This window comes from Dunckerocampus dactyliophorus, chromosome 3 (genome assembly GCF_027744805.1).
Source record: "Dunckerocampus dactyliophorus isolate RoL2022-P2 chromosome 3, RoL_Ddac_1.1, whole genome shotgun sequence".
NCBI lineage: Eukaryota > Metazoa > Chordata > Actinopteri > Syngnathiformes > Syngnathidae > Dunckerocampus > Dunckerocampus dactyliophorus.
In genome coordinates this window covers 34,115,828-34,131,782 of record NC_072821.1, presented here as the reverse complement: position 1 = coordinate 34,131,782, position 15,955 = coordinate 34,115,828, and the positions used below count along the sequence as shown (strand labels likewise).

The window sequence follows — 15,955 nt, the reverse complement described above, 5'->3', positions numbered from 1 at the left end:
TCCCCAGCAATAGGAGGGTGGTGTCATGTTTCATTGCCTGTTTACTTTTGCTTTGAAGGCGCCTACTAATAAGAAATCATGGTGACCGTTACTGATCACGCTTTCACTTGACTAATTTTAACCATTAGGGAGTTTGAAGTCTGCATTTTTGCCACGAGTTGAGCTCTGCGCCTGCATTTTCCGCGTCCGTGTTGTCAAAGACTGGAAGAAGTCTTACCTAGTCGGATATAGATGACATACTGCACAGCTTCCCTGGGCTGCGTGTACAGGATGCTGCCTCTCATGCTCAACCACATGATGGCACTCTCACAGATGAGGCAGCTGACCAAGATGCCCAGGTAACCCCGGCCGTGGTCCACCAGCGTTATGGAACAGGACTGGTCAGAGCCATAGGGAAGGCCGAACAGAACCACGGACAGAACCACCAACCTGAACGTGGTACACCAGTGAAACATAAACATGTAATGTGGAGAGAAACAACAATAAACATGCAAAAAAAAACAACCAAAAAACAGACTCACCAGATGCAGTGTAAAAGGAAAAGAAAGAGGGCGGGCAGCACCAGGTCATCACTGCCGACTGACCAGCGCCGCCGAAACATCACCATGCCAGGCATCACTGCCCTGTGTGGAAACAATCATCAATCATTTTCAACATGCCAACTTTGTGTCTATCAGTGGCGTGCGGTCAGGGCCAGCAAAGCCTTCTCTGCTGGCCTAACCACTAACAGAAGCACTGGCCCACATTTCCAACACCAGTTCTTGTATTTGTTCTATTAAATTATACACATTTTAGGAGATGCTCCGATCAACTGACCACCGAACAGTATCGGCCGATTTCCGTAAAAAACATGTGATCTGCATATGCCGATATATGCCTTTCAAAGTCGAGCACAAAAAGTGATCGGCGTGCGGCGGCAAACCCTACCTGTGTGCTGTGTCACGTAGGGTTGCCAACACCTGCACTGAGCCGACAAAGGACGCACTTTGTCTCGTATTGCCGCGAGAACCAAAGCTGGTCTGTAAAACCTCAATGGCTTCCGTTCGACAGCTTGACACAGGCTACGCCAATCCCTGCCAGCATGTTTTAAACACTACCTTACCAAACCTATTGTTGTTTCACTTTTCTTGCATCTTTGTTTAAACGCTTTGCCTAGCTGTCACTGGCGGCAGCTACAGTAGCTAGCTAGCTAGCGTTATCTGGCTAGCTTCTGGTCTTCAGACTCCAAAAGTGACTTCTTACCACAGTGACATTTTGTTTTGAAAAGAAACAAGCAGTGTGGTTAGTTCTGAGCTTGTTTTAAGCTAATTTTAAGCCATAAAAACGGCCACAAGTTGGCAGGAGTGCATTTGTTAAGAGCTCGGCAGGGATCGTGTTAATGGATAAATCACACGACAGGAAGGAGGAAGGAGTGTAACATGCAGGTTCCGCATTGTATGGGAATTGTAACGCACGCACACACATAGTTCAGTTCCAAATGTGAAAACTGTAACTAGTTCATGGTGTTTTGTCCACATGATCCCTGCCGAGCTCTGATCAAATGCACTTCTGCCACCTTGTGGCCGTTTTTATGGCTTAAAATTGCTCTGAAGTGAAATCCATTAGTGGAGAGTTGCATCATCGCCTCTTTTTGCCTCATGTGCAAAAAAACGTAAAAAACGTATAAATGCATTGTTGGGATCGGGCGTTCAGGTTTATAAAAACACAACTACGTCTTTGGTATTGAATGAGTTAAACATTCATGTTTTTTGACTAAAAATAGGCTGTATCCATAACCATGTTAAGGAATAAAGGATGTTAACTTCATGGACCTGGACAAGTAATGCTAGCAAATAAGAGATGGAAGATTCCAAGGCTCTTCTTGAGCAGCGCAGTGATTTAGTATAAATTGTAATTGAGACGGGCTCTAGAGGATCGTTCTACTTAGTGGATAAATGAAAGAAAACCTGCTTTGATATGTGATGGTACACTCTAAAAAAAAATTTTAAAAAAAACTTGAAAAAGCCTGACCATTCTCTTTTGTTGGAAAAGACAGCAGAGTTTATTGCCTCTGGGCTGTAAAAGCCACAGTAGGAGGGAAATGGTCGGAAGAGGGGAGCCACAGAGAGGCCCTATGGTGAGACAGGCTGATCTAGCCTTTATGGTGTGCTACTCTTTGGACAAAAACACCCAAAAACATACCATCCATTATGCCAAAGAAATATAAAACACACAGATAGAAAATAAAAGCTTAGCAACAGGAGCATGGTTCTCAGTTATTGGTTGTTTTTGGTCAGCATGGATTCTCCAAAGTCTGAAAGGATGCCAGTATCCTCCTTGCTCAGACCTTAAATAGCACCGTCATCGCAGTTATTAAACACCTCCCTCTGCATCAAGCCTCCATAAATTAATCATGCGAATAAAACACCAAAAGATAGCTTCATCACTGCCTGATAAAAGGTGATCACGTAGGCTGCTCTTCAAGTTGATTGACACTGCAGCATGTATGCAACAATGTACAGTAGAACCTTGGCTAGCGTCAATAACTCCTTCAAGACGGTCCGATTCGAACCAAAACGGATGCTAAACTCATCAGTTTTTCCCCATAAGAAATACAGTGGAACCTCGGTTAGCATCCGCCCCGGTTAGCGTGTTTCTTGGTTAACGTTGAAAATTGACACCACAATTTTGCCTTCTGTATTCTTAGAGGAAAACTGCACTTCTTTTGGAATTTTGCCCGTCATCCATAATCCTTACGTGAGACATGAACACGTCTATCTCTTTGCTGTGTGTTATAAAGATACCACAGCTAAAAAGAAGCAGCTAAGAATGCACGTAATGGGACGCAACTGTTCCGCCTAAAAAGCCTTCTGAAAAAAACCTCCAAAAAGCACCAACAGCGCTCCACTTACATAATGTGACCTGCATATCAACCAAGCTACAGCGACATTATTATTTTTACTATTAACATTGTTATGCCGAAGAACTACATTACCGGCGTAGTGACACCTCGCCATACCACACCAGCTAGCTACTAGCCGGCTAGCGACTAACTTCCCTGAACACTTGCTCACAATGCCTCACATCTTTAGAAAGCACGGAAAAAAGATAGACGTGTGTTCATGTCTCACATAAGGATTGAGGATGATGGGCAAAACTTCAAAAAAGTGCAGTTTTCCTTTAATATATTTTTATAATCAGAAAACAACCTTCTTTGTTAGCATCCTTGATAGCATTGGCAACTCGAATCGGAAGTTATGTCGCCCGTCTATGTCGTCATCAGTGGTTGAATCTCAAAAATGTGCATTTACATTATAATTTACATGATTTCTTATGGGGAAAAAATGGTTCAGTCGGACCTTCTGGTACAAATTAATGACGCTAACGGAGGTTCCACTGTAAATCCAACGAATCTGTTCCAGAAAGTTTTACAATTATAGTTTTACATGCATAAGACAATTCCGAATGCATATAAATGACGAATGAAAGACATAAAGGAGCATTTGAGTTGACTTTTACCTTCATCGAAGACGTGACTGTTCTCAAAGACACGATGTGGCAGCGAGATCACCCACCACCACCTTTCTGTTTTGCCACGAGTTGTTTCTTGAATTCAATCGTGTTTCTCACCTCAACAACCCAAAACGGAGCCAAAGAAAGTTGCAAGTGGCAGCGTTTTGATAAAGAAGGTGAGAAAAACTATTCAATTCAATAATAATAATAACTCACGACAAAACAGGAACAATTGTCGAGGCAGCTGATCGGAGCTGTGGCCGTAAGGTGTTTGGTGCCTGTCGTGGCGGTAATCCCAGAACCCGTTGGTGGACACAAGTGGTGAGGGATGCCGTCAAGATGAAGAAGGAGTCCTATCGGACCTTTTTGGCTCATGGGACTCCGGAAGCAGCTGACAGGTATCGGCAGGCCAAGCGGTCTGCGGCTCTGGCAGTCGCTGAGGCAAAAACTCGGACATGGGAGGAGTTCGGAGAAGCCATGGAGAACGACTTCCGGGCGGCTTCGAAGAGATTCTGGACCACCATTCGGCCTCTCAGGAGGGGGAAGCAGTGCACAGTCAACACCGTGTATGGTGGGGATGGTGTGCTGCTGACCTCGACTCGGGATGTTGTGGATCGGTGGAAAGAATACTTCGAAGACCTCCTCAATCCCACCGACACGTCTTCCGATGAGGAAGCAGAGCCTGGGGACTCCATGGTGGGCTCTCCTATCTCTGGGGCTGAGGTTGCTGAGGTTGTCAAAAAGCTCCTCGGTGGCAGGGCCCGGGGGGTGGATGAGATCCGCCCGGAGTTCCTTAAGGCAATGGATGCTGTAGGCATGTCTTGGTTGACACGACTCTGCAGCATCGCGTGGACATCGGGGGCAGTACCTCTGGATTGGCAGACCGGGGTGGTGGTTCCCCTTTTTAAGAAGGGGGACCGGAGGGTGTGTTCCAACTATCGTGGAATCACACTCCTCAGCCTCCCTGGTAAGGTATATTCAGGGGTTCTGCAGAGGAGGATCCGCCGGATAGTTGAATCTCGGATTCAGGAGGAGCAGTGTGGTTTTCGTCCTGGTCGTGGAACTGTGGACCAGCTCTACACTCTCAGCAGGGTCCTTGAGGGTGCATGGGAGTTTGCCCAACCAGTCTACATGTGTTTTGTGGACTTGGAGAAGGCATTCGACCGTGTTCCTCGAGGAATTTTGTGGGGAGTACTCCGGGAGTATGGGGTATCGGACCAGCTAATTCAAGCTGTTCGTTCCCTGTATGACCGGTGTCAGAGTTTGGTTCGCATTGCCGGCAGTAAGTCGGACCTGTTTCCAGTGAGGGTTGGACTCCGCCAGGGCTGCCCTTTGTCACCAATTCTGTTTATTATTTTTATGGACAGAATTTCTAGGCGCAGCCAGGGCGTTGAGGAGTTCCGGTTTGGTGGCTGCAGGATTGAGTCTCTGCTTTTTGCAGATGATGTGGTCCTGCTGGCTTCATCAAGCCGTGAACTTCAACTTTCACTGGATCGGTTCGCAGCCGAGTGCGAAGCGGCCGGGATGAAAATCAGCACCTCCAAGTCCGAGTCCATGGTTCTCGCCCGGAAAAGGGTGGAATGCCATCTCCAGGTCGGGGATGAGATCCTGCCCCAAGTGGAGGAGTTTAGGTACCTTGGGGTCTTATTCACGAGTGAGGAAAGGATGGAACGCGAGATCGATAAGCGAATTGGTGCGAATTGGTGCTTACGTTTCTACAATACGTTTCTACGATCTACGTTCCTACCCTCACCTATGGTCATGAGCTTTGGGTAATGACCGAAAGGACAAGATCGCGGGTACAAGCGGCCGAAATGAGTTTTCTCCGTAGGGTGGCTGGGCTCTCCCTTAGAGATAGGGTGAGAAGCACTGTCATCCGGGAGAGACTCGGAGTAGAACCGCTGCTCCTCCGCATTGAGAGGAGCCAGATGAGGTGGCTTGGGCATCTGGTCAGGATGCCTCCCGGACGCCTCCCTGGGGAGGTGTTCAGGACAAGTCCGACCAGTAGAAGGCCTCGGGGAAGACCCAGGACACGTTGGAGAGACTATGTTTCCCAACTGGCCTGGGAACGCCTCGGGATCCGCCGGGAGGAGCTGGACGAAGTGGCCGGGGAGAGGAAGATCTGGGCCTCCCTGCTTAGGCTGTTGCCCCCGTGACCCGATCTCGGATAAGCGGTAGAAGATGGATGGATGGATGGAAAACAGGAAGATGGTGTCTGTGTGGTTGATCTCGCTGCCACATCGTGTCTTTGGGAAGAGTCAAGTCTTCCATGAAGGTAAAAGTTACCTTAAATGTTCATCAAATTCATACTGGATCCCAGTGTGGCACTATAGTATGTCTCTTTTCATAAAATACTCCATAAATCTCAAGTTGTGTTAATTTGTATTCTCCTCTCGGCCGACATGCTCGGATTCCACAGCCTGCTCCCTGACTACTCCTACTCTGGGGGGATTTGTCAAGGGCCGAGGGCTGGCGCCCACCCGCACTCAAAGTTACATAGAGACACGCCCCCCTCAACCGGTTACATGCTAATGGTTGTCAGCAAAGAGTAAAGAAGAACTGAATATGGGAGAATCCGCCATCAACCTGTGCTTTTGTCACAAAACAGCTGTCTGTGATGTGGCGAGAACAGAGGCGTCGCGAGGTAGGTCTTGAGCTCCCCGGAAAACCAAAAAATATTTCAATTTCTGTCTTCAGTTTAGATAGACAATTCTTACATCCAAAAAAAACACTTTGCAGCTGCCATTTTCTAGAAAAAGCAACAAACGGGACTGAGCAGATGCGACCGCTGGGCGCCCGGCAAGTTGTCAAGCATGGACTTCCTAAAGTTGTCACATGAGAAATTCTAAATATCTCGTGGAAATCTCGTGAAGTTCTCGTACCCGACCGTTGACGACATTTAGTAGTGGCATAAAAATGAAAGCACGGGTAACTTCAAAAACACACCAACCTCATGATATCAGACAGGGGTGTCCAAAGTGCGGCCCGGTGGCCATTTGCGGGACACGGCTGTTTTTTTAGTGGCCTGCGGCACATTCTAAAATAATCCATTAACAAAAAAAACAAAAAAAACCCCAGCAAATATTGAAAAATCTGCAGTAATTTAACAAGAATAAAGTCAAAATATTAAGAGAAAAAAGTTGTAATCTAACAAGAAAATGGCATATTTTGTAATATTATGAGGGAAAAAAATGAAATATTACAGGAAAGAGATGTGCTTTTTAAAAAGTTAAAATAACAAAGTTGTAATTTTTTTGGTTGCGGAAAAAGTTACAATGTTACAAAAATAAAGTCAAAATATTATGAGAATAAAGCGTAATTACAAGAAGAAAATTTACAAGAAGAAAGTTGAAATAGTTGGGGGAAAAAAAACAGCAGAAATGGAAAAAAATAAGTTGTAATTTTTACAATAAACTTTAAAAACTTAAACTTAAACTTTGAAAATGTTAGTGGCATAGAGTTGAAATACTGAAGAAAATTTTTTTTAATGCTGTATTAGTATAAAAAAACAAGAAAATAAAGTTGCACCTTTTGGAAAATTAGGTTGGGGAAAAACTCTAATCTTATGGGAATAAAGTCAGAATATTTTGGGGATAAAATCATAATATTCCAAAAATAAAATTAACCCAGATTATCAAAAAAAGACATCTGAAATATTTGGACAATTTAAAAAACAAAAGAAGCAAAAATGGGGGAAAAAAAACAGCAAAGAGTGAAGTTGATACTAATAATATGCTTTTTCACCTACAGTATATGACAAAGCTGAGATGCAGTTTTTTCTTGAAATTGTATTTGTAACTTATTAGCATATCTACATGTGTTGTTTTACAAAATATCAAAGTGGCAAAATTGCATCCTTCAATTTTTTCACTATGTGGCCCTCGCTGGAAAACCGTTTGGACACCCCTGATATATGATGATCATCGCTAATCGGCGCCAAGAGATTCCTAACCATATTTAATATCTATAAATTGTATTTGCCTTTCAAACATTGTGTATTGCACTTTGGATATTGGGGCCTGAATACTTAAAGAAAAAAAATCCGGAGAGAAAGACTTGTTAGTTATTTACAACACCACCTACTTAACACTCAGCAGGGACTTGTCAAACAAAAAAATTCCAGTATTTCCTCTTAACAGATCCGGCAGAAGCAACTCAATGCACATTCTTCTGTATCTGCTGTGCAGACAAACAAGAGATGACTAAAGTGACTAAAGAGCTTTTATGATTGCTTGCAATCATCTGCCGTACTTTGAACACGTTGTCCAACCGCACCTGATTTTACGATGCAAGTCCAATGAATGCAGACAAGTGCGTTCTTAAGAGTAAGGGTAAGGAAGGGGGAAGTGAGATATGCTAATCTGTTTGTGCTCAACCGCTCCGTTTTGCTGCCACGTTATAAATAAAAGCTTGCCTGAAGCAAGAGGAAAGCTTGCTTCATTCCTGAAGTTAGGTGCCTGACCAAGAGAAACTAGAGCTATACTCCCTCTGATGACACACAATGTTACGACTTTTTAGTCGTAAAATTTACGACTTTATTCTCGTACTATTACGACTTTATTCCGTGAATTTACGACTTTATTCTCAAAATCTCTTTTTTTTGTCAACGTGGCCCCAACAGTCCGTCATAAGAACACGTGTCAAACTCAAGGCCCGTTTTTTTATGTGGTCCACGGAAATTCGTGTAAAAATAGCATCAAGTCTTGCGCTGCGAAATAAAGTAATTTTGTCAGCTTCAAGTATTCTTGTAACGTTACTGGCTTTAAGCGACCAGAGTGTTATATACAGTCACCCCTCGCTATATCGCGATTCGAATATCGCTCTCTACAGTATTGCGGTTTTTCAAAAAAGAATTAATTAAGAAATGATGGCTGTTTCGTGCACTATGGCCTATGATTAGTCAAAAAATATTGAAAGACAAGTTATATATAGTATTGCGGTCACTAGGCATCAGTACCTTTCACACTGCATGGAGACTGGCTGCTGAGCTAGCAGAGCAGAGCCGCCATGCCATGGCTGAGATCGAGTGGGGGAAAAAAGGTTCTCCTCTCATTCCGTGTGGAAGTGGTACGTTTCTGGCTTCTTTGTTCTTCTTCCCCACTCCATTTGAAACACTTTGTTATGTTTAGAATAAGTAAATTGGAGAGGCTAACTAGTTAGCTCGCGAGCTTGCTTGCTGTTATGTACCTGCGGTGATCCCATATCCTGCGCCTGTGGATATTCTTACGTATCACTCAATAGCGTTACTCTTACTAAGGAAGTACAATTTGCTGCATTTAAGTATGCTTGGATATCCTAGAAAATACAATCGACACTGAAAACAGTGCATTAAACTTGAAAATTACGTGGTGTCTTTGAACGCAACCCCTCATAATAATGAGGGGCCACTGTTAAAGTGTGATTCAAATGTTCTGCTACTCTTAAAAGATATTGGTGTTTTAGATTTTCAAACGTGTGGTATCTTTTAGCATACTTTCAATTTCAATTTGACCACAAACCACAAAACTGCAATCATTTATTCAAGATCTTTCAGAGGGCCGACTGTATAACCACAAGCTCGTGGGCCAATCGATCTTTACGATTAGTCACTCTCAAGTCTCTGAAATCAATCTTTAGCTCAACAGCACACCTGCGGTGCCTGCCGGAAATGCTATGGATTGAGCTTCACACCAAAAAAAATCAAACATAAAATCTGCAAAGCCAGTTCATCTACACAACATTTACTGACTCTTGAGTGCAACTAATCAGTGCTGATTTAAGGGAAGACGGATACACTGTGTATCAGTGCAAGCATCCTCACAAACAGCGTTTACATCCGCAGGGTCTTCCACATTCATCATCCTGGGAATTTTGACTCATTGTTGCCTTCAGTTGCAGACATTAGCTGATGCGCTTCTTCAACAGAAAGGAAATTAGCACATTTGTGTAGCCATATTTGTAGGACGCACAGCCGCACACATTTTGGAACAGGATGTTTTTCCATGTCAAAACTGTAACATTCAGCAAATATGAATAGTTCTTGAAAACGCATTGAAAACATTACAGCTTTGCTGAGCAGTATGCCGGGAAGAACACATTTTCTTAGTGTGAACTTACATTCGTACCTCATTTGAATAGGGCTGCAACTAACCATTGCTTTAACAGTCCACAAGTCAGCAATTATTTTTTCAATTAGTCGACTAATCAAACAATACACGATCTGCTGTACACGTTTTGAGTCCGTGACTTGATTTGAACTCGTTGTCAAATTGCAACAAAAGAAACAGAAATGACTTAGGAAGGACTGGTTTTACTTTATTACAAAAAGTACCGTAAATTCCGGTGTATAAGCCACTACTTTTCTCACTTCGAAACCTGCGGCTTATGCAGCAGAGCGGCTAATTTATGGCTAAAGTCTAATCTCGTGACACCTCCTTTACTTCAGAACGACTACTAAATGTTTAAATGCCGTGCCGCTCGCGAGTCAGTGAGGAAACTGTAGCTCTTTCTTTGACAGGAGCCAATCACGAGCCCCAAGTGCACTCACAACGAGCTTGTCAACCCACTGAAAAATGCAGGAGGTCATTATATATAACACTATAACAACATAACAGTCTGACTCATGGTGTCATCTTACTAAGAGCACTTTACCAACAACACTAAACTTAACACTCAAAAGGCACACTTCAGAAATATACAAAAATGTACCAATATGAGTTTGAAATGGAAAAAAAGCAACTCTTTTAAAGTTTTCTCATAATTAATTGGGTCTGAGCAACACATTCATTGTGGCGCTGCGATGACATCAGCCTCCCTCTGGGCTCTGGGTCCTCTGGCTCCCTCTGGGGGACAGAGGCAGCTTTGCGATGGCATCCACCATTTTCTATGCTGCCTGTCAACATATTTAGAAGGTCATAAAAAGGTTTTCTACGCGCTGACTACAAAAATATTCAATTTATAAATAAGGAATCCTACTTCACGGAAATTCACTGATCACGGCCGGGTCTGGAACAAATTAACTGCGATAAACGATTTGTGTAATTGTATAGCCGCTCTGTTGGCACTGTAGTCGCTCGTATTGGTTGCAAAGCCAATTACAAGATGTATAAATGCTACAAAAATAAGAATTTTATCCATGCTTTATTAGTTTAGCGTTTGCCAAAGCTCACTTCGGCAGCGGTGGTGATGGTGAGGAAGGCGAGACAACATCGTGCTGCCGTGAAACATGACTTCTGCTTTGCAAAGTTGACATGTCACCAGCCTGGATTGTTTATTTTAAGTGTCAGGGTCAACTTCTTATCCCCGGTAACTACGTTTCTCGCTTCTGACTCTCCATTTTATTCTTTCTAAAGCCTCCATGCGGTCTATCACTTAAATTTCATGAACAGCATTAGCTTATTAAAATAAATAATTAAAAATGTAATTTAAGATTATTTGCTTTATTTATATTAATTATATATTTTAATTAAGTAGTTTTTTTCAAATTTTCAATTAATATATATATTTATAATTTATTTTAGAAATGATAATAATTTACAAATTGAATTAATTTAAAATAATTTTTTTTTATTAATTGGAATAACAAATTAACAACAAATGTTTATAATGGATGTCGATTATGTCAACTAATGGTTGCAGCCCTGTTTACTAGTAGTATATTTATGTGGGGGGGGGCACATTTTAATCATAAATTTACATACTCAGCACTCATTTTTCATTATTTTTCATCACATTACCATTTTTTACATCCATAATTTCACTGCTGCATGGGTCGCTCTCTCAAAGTAGAGTCCTTGTGGATCCAAAGAGCATATATTTTGTGAAAAGACATATACATGCACATCCCTGTGTGCACGTGAGCAGTGCCTTTGTGGGCCACACAGTTGTACAGCTGTGTGCCAGGCCCCGACCCGTACCCACGTGACCCAACAACAATGATGTAACAACAATGACAGGCCTCCCAGTCTGTCATTAGCCGTAGCTTTGTCTTCGAGGGAAACGAAGCATATGGGCAGCGGTACGCCTCGCACCATTTGAAATGATACTTGCCATTAAACCGCTATTTAATGCCAGACTCATCTAATAAATTGAGTAATAAGGAGTAATAATACAAAATTCTAAAAAATAAAATAAAATAAAAATTGCTGCAACGTGCCCAATAGATACAAATTTAACTTGGATACAGCAACAACTCATGTGATCTGGAATGACTTGCAGCTGGTGTTGCAAATGTGCTGCTGTAACAACAAGACCAAGCCAAGCCGAGCGGCGGCACAACAGCCGTGGAAGCTCTTGTATTGCTACTGCAACCATGGGCAAATAAAACTGTGTGTCTTGCAAACATGTACGCTCGCAACAGACCTTGCCGACAGGTTTGAAGACAAACAGGTTCAGAAAAACCCTTATCAGTAACTGCAGGGAAAAGCAAACACACAAGTGGACTTGATGAATGACGCCGCTACCAATGCAGGCCTTTGTAGCCGCTTCTGCATAGAAAAACAACATTCTGATTTGAGTGTGTAGAAAATGGCACACATACGAGCCTTCACGTGATCGCCACAAGGTCTGCAGACTGTTCAAATGGAAACGTTGTCATTTCTTCACGCTTGACTTCAGACATTCCCACTCACTCAAGTTATCTGTAATGTTTGGTATGCATGCACTGGCCTGCATGGATGTCATTTTACCTGTTCATACCTACGGTAAAATATTCCCACATGGGGCTGTGGCATTTGGCTTTGCAATCATCTTTTTTCCTCATAACTTTACTTTGCTCCCCACGAAGCTCCACTTTGTAGCTGTGCATGTATGCTAGCGGCACCGCCTCCCCCCAGAGAGACAAAGCAACTATATGACGGACAAGAGGTCTCACTCTGCTCGCCGTTGTTCTATGGAAGGCCTTTGTTCAATGAAGCGTCTCGGTCATGGGTGTCCAGACTTTTTCCAACGAAGGCCACATTTTGAAAAATGCAAAGGACTCAACTTTGCCACAGGTAAGTATTAAATACCGGATTAGGTCAGGTAGGCCTGTCATGATAACAAATTCGATATTCGACATTATCAGCAACATTTATTGAGACAATTTTTTCATTAAAAGGGACCTATTATACAACTTTTCGGGTCTTCGTATTGAGTTCTGGACTCCTACAGAGCAGCTACACATGATAACCCACACAGAACGCTTTCTAGATCTTCCAGACTATGCACGTCTTCCTGCAGTGTTTCCTGCCTCCCGCCCAAACGGTCTGTGTAATGTACGCCACCCCCCGGCCTCCTCCAGATACGCCGCCCGCCGAGCCCACTCCGTTATGATTGTCCACACTCCCAAGCGCTCCCAAGGACTTACAGACAGCTACCCAACCCCTTTTGTCCAATTACTTACACAAAATAAACACAGTTAGGACACTGATAAATTGTCATTTGCATCTTGCTCTTCTGACTCTTCAACACGACCAAGTAACGCTGGAAAGGCGTCGGACTTCAGCAACAGTTTGGCGGATAGTCCAGCTTCCTATTGCCCCATGTTCACAAAACAGCCCCGTGTGAAATGCCGTTGATAGATGAGCATATTTTTCTCTTGCTGGGCGGGAATCAGCAACTCCAACCACTCCAACAAACATTTTCTGGAAGCCATTGCTCGACGTGCTAACACCGTGAACAGAGCGAAGCAGAGCGGGGGTGCTGGGCATGCCCATATAAGGAAGTCCGGCTTGCATTGACGTCAGTGGAACTCGGTGTTAAAAAAAAATTGTAAAACACAGCATGCAGAGCCGTCCAAAACTGCTTTCAGGTCTCACTTCCAAATGCACAAACGTCATTATCTGACACGTTGGCATCGTTTAACACGAGAATACATTGTAACAACATTTATAGGTCACAAAAGAGGAAAAGCATAATAGGACCCCTTTAATTATTGTCATGAGAGGTGTAATTCACATTTGAACCACTAGATGGTACTCAAGTATAGTGTACGGTGTACCTGTGTGAGACATTAGCTTGACACAGCAGTTGCCTGTATGTATGGTTTTGCACTTTGCATTTTGCACTGTTTTGTTTATATTTGCCGACCAAACGCATCAGTAAGCGTTGACTGTCGGGACGAAGGCTCCGCTGCCCGAGCACCTCCATCCCAGTTGAGAAAACTGTCCGTGTCGGTCGTCGGAGTTGATGCGCTCATCGTGTTCATTCGCCTTAAATACTATCCCTTTTGTGCCATCATTCATGTTAGTGTGCGCTGGCTAACTGCTGTTAGGGTAGCAGCTAGTAGCTAGTAGCCTCGCCTCCACAAAGAGGCTGAATGAGATGAGATCGCACTCTCTCCGTCCATTCCGCTATAGAACCAATGCGAACAGACAGATGCAGAGTGAACCCTCTTGTCATCCAGCCTGTGTGGCACAGAAAGACGTGCATACATGCACGTCAATTTATCGAGAGTGTCATAATTATCGACGTGTTTTTTTTAATCGTTCGATTAATCAATTTAATCAATTAATTTAATAGTATGATAACTTTCTCCTAAACCAAATCTTTAAAAAATTACAACTTTTTTGTTTTGTTTCTCATAATATCACGACTTTATAAATAACATGTTTTTTCTTCAATATTTAAACTCTGTTACTAAAATGACATTATTATTCCTAAAAAAATTACGAGTTTATTCTGTTTTTTTCTTGTTAAAATACTTTTAAAATTTTTGTCTTCATATTTTGAGTTTATCCTTGTAAAATTACAACTTTTTTTTTTCATTTCTGCCTTTTTTTCCCCCAATTATTTCAACTTTCTACTTGGAAATTTTCTTCTCATGATGACGGCTTTATTTCCACAATATTTTGACTCCGTTGTTGCAATATGATCACTTCTGCAACCTAAATTTTCTTTATTCTTGTAAAATTACTGCAGATTTTGGCAGGATATATATATATAAATATATATATTTTTTTGTTTTCTTGTTAAATTATAATTTTTACAATGTGCTGCAGGACAATAAAAAAAACAGCTGTGGCTTATTTTGTAGTGTGGAATGTTAGAAAAGGCTTGAGCAAGTGATATTACCCAAACAGAGAACCATAGTCAGCAACGGTAGTTGAGGAAAAACTCACTTTCTCATGCTTTCTATGTGCTTTGAACAGCGTCTCTTACCGGGATCCTCATGCTGTTTTTTGTGGTGCTGCTTCAAATCGTGTTGAACTTTCCTGATTCTGTGCCACCACGGGAAACTTGTGCATGGCTTGCATCGGAGTGCTGATTTCTGAGATTTTAGATGCTGGCCAATATAATCAAATACAGTCATCCCTCGACACTTCGCACTTCGAATTTCACGGCTTCATGGTTATCATGTGTTTTCCAATATATATTAATTAATAAATTATGCTGTTTTGTGGTTGAATACGGCCTATTATTAGTCCAAAACGTGCACATTTAAGCAACTGTTACATATTTTGTTGCCAAAGTGAAGCATTTTCAAGCATAAAAATGTCTAAATGAACTACTATAAGGCATCCAAACGACGCATTCAAAGACATACTGGTCACCAGGTGTCAGTAATATTACTGTAATGTTGGGTGAGACACACAAGCAACAGGCTTTTATTGGAGGTTTGAACTGTCTCACAACAGGCACAATAATCCCTAATAAAAACACACGCTACTGTTGCGGCCGTGATCCACGCCAAGCTAGAACTCAACTCTGAATCCTCGACATCACTTCCTGTCGGCCCATTACGCTGCTCCCCGAGGGAACACATTTATGCTAACAAACATGAGCATGAGTCTTATTTAGTCTTAAATGGCTTTTTCACTCTTATTTACCACATTGGGTAATAGGAGTGTAAAGCCTGTTTTATGCTTTCAGCATCCGCGAGGTCACTGCGGCTCCATGCGGACAAATGACGTCATTTTCACACCCACGCCCCCTCGAGCGGCCCTGTTCATGTGAAAAATTCCCGCTCCGCACACCTCCAAATTTTTGGAACTACACGGACACGCGACACACGCGGAAAAAAATGGCAGACGAGCAGGAGATCCTCGCAGCTGAAGTATAGAAACACCGGCAGTTACACGAGGCAGCCTACCTTGACGCACAGCAGTTTAAGCATAAAGAAACACTGAAACAAGTTCAGTGGGAAGAATGACGAGCTGCGACTGCAGCACTCCTATTCAAAGGACGAGTGGAGCACCTTCTCTTTCCTTTCTATCGCAGCAGCGAATACACCACAATACAACACAGCGGAAAGTATAACCCAGCCTTAAAGGTGACTATAGGGGTGTTATTGCATGTCTAGAGGGCTCTAATAATGTTAAAAACATATTTAGAAGGTTGTAAACAGGTTTTCTATGCTCTTTTCTATTCCATTTGTGAATCAGGAATCCTACTTCTTGTTTTTTGCTAATATGGTACCGATATTTGATATCAATATCGGGGCACTCCGACTAAACATTGATCTTTTTTTCTACAATTGAAAAACATACACTTAAACCCAGCAAAA

At 42.6% G+C, this 15,955-nt stretch overlaps 1 protein-coding gene across 3 annotated transcripts in view; it reads right to left on the bottom strand.

Annotated features, from left to right (window-relative positions):
- Positions 1-15,955, bottom strand: part of dagla (diacylglycerol lipase, alpha) — a 69,146-nt gene that overhangs the window by 42,557 nt on the left and 10,634 nt on the right. For all 3 annotated transcript variants that reach the window (XM_054769776.1, XM_054769778.1, XM_054769779.1), the window contains exons 2-3: positions 522-623; positions 218-429 (exon numbers count right to left, since the gene is read on the bottom strand). In XM_054769776.1, coding sequence (XP_054625751.1) covers positions 218-429; positions 522-623 — 314 coding nt within the window. The remainder of the gene's footprint in view (positions 1-217; positions 430-521; positions 624-15,955) is intronic.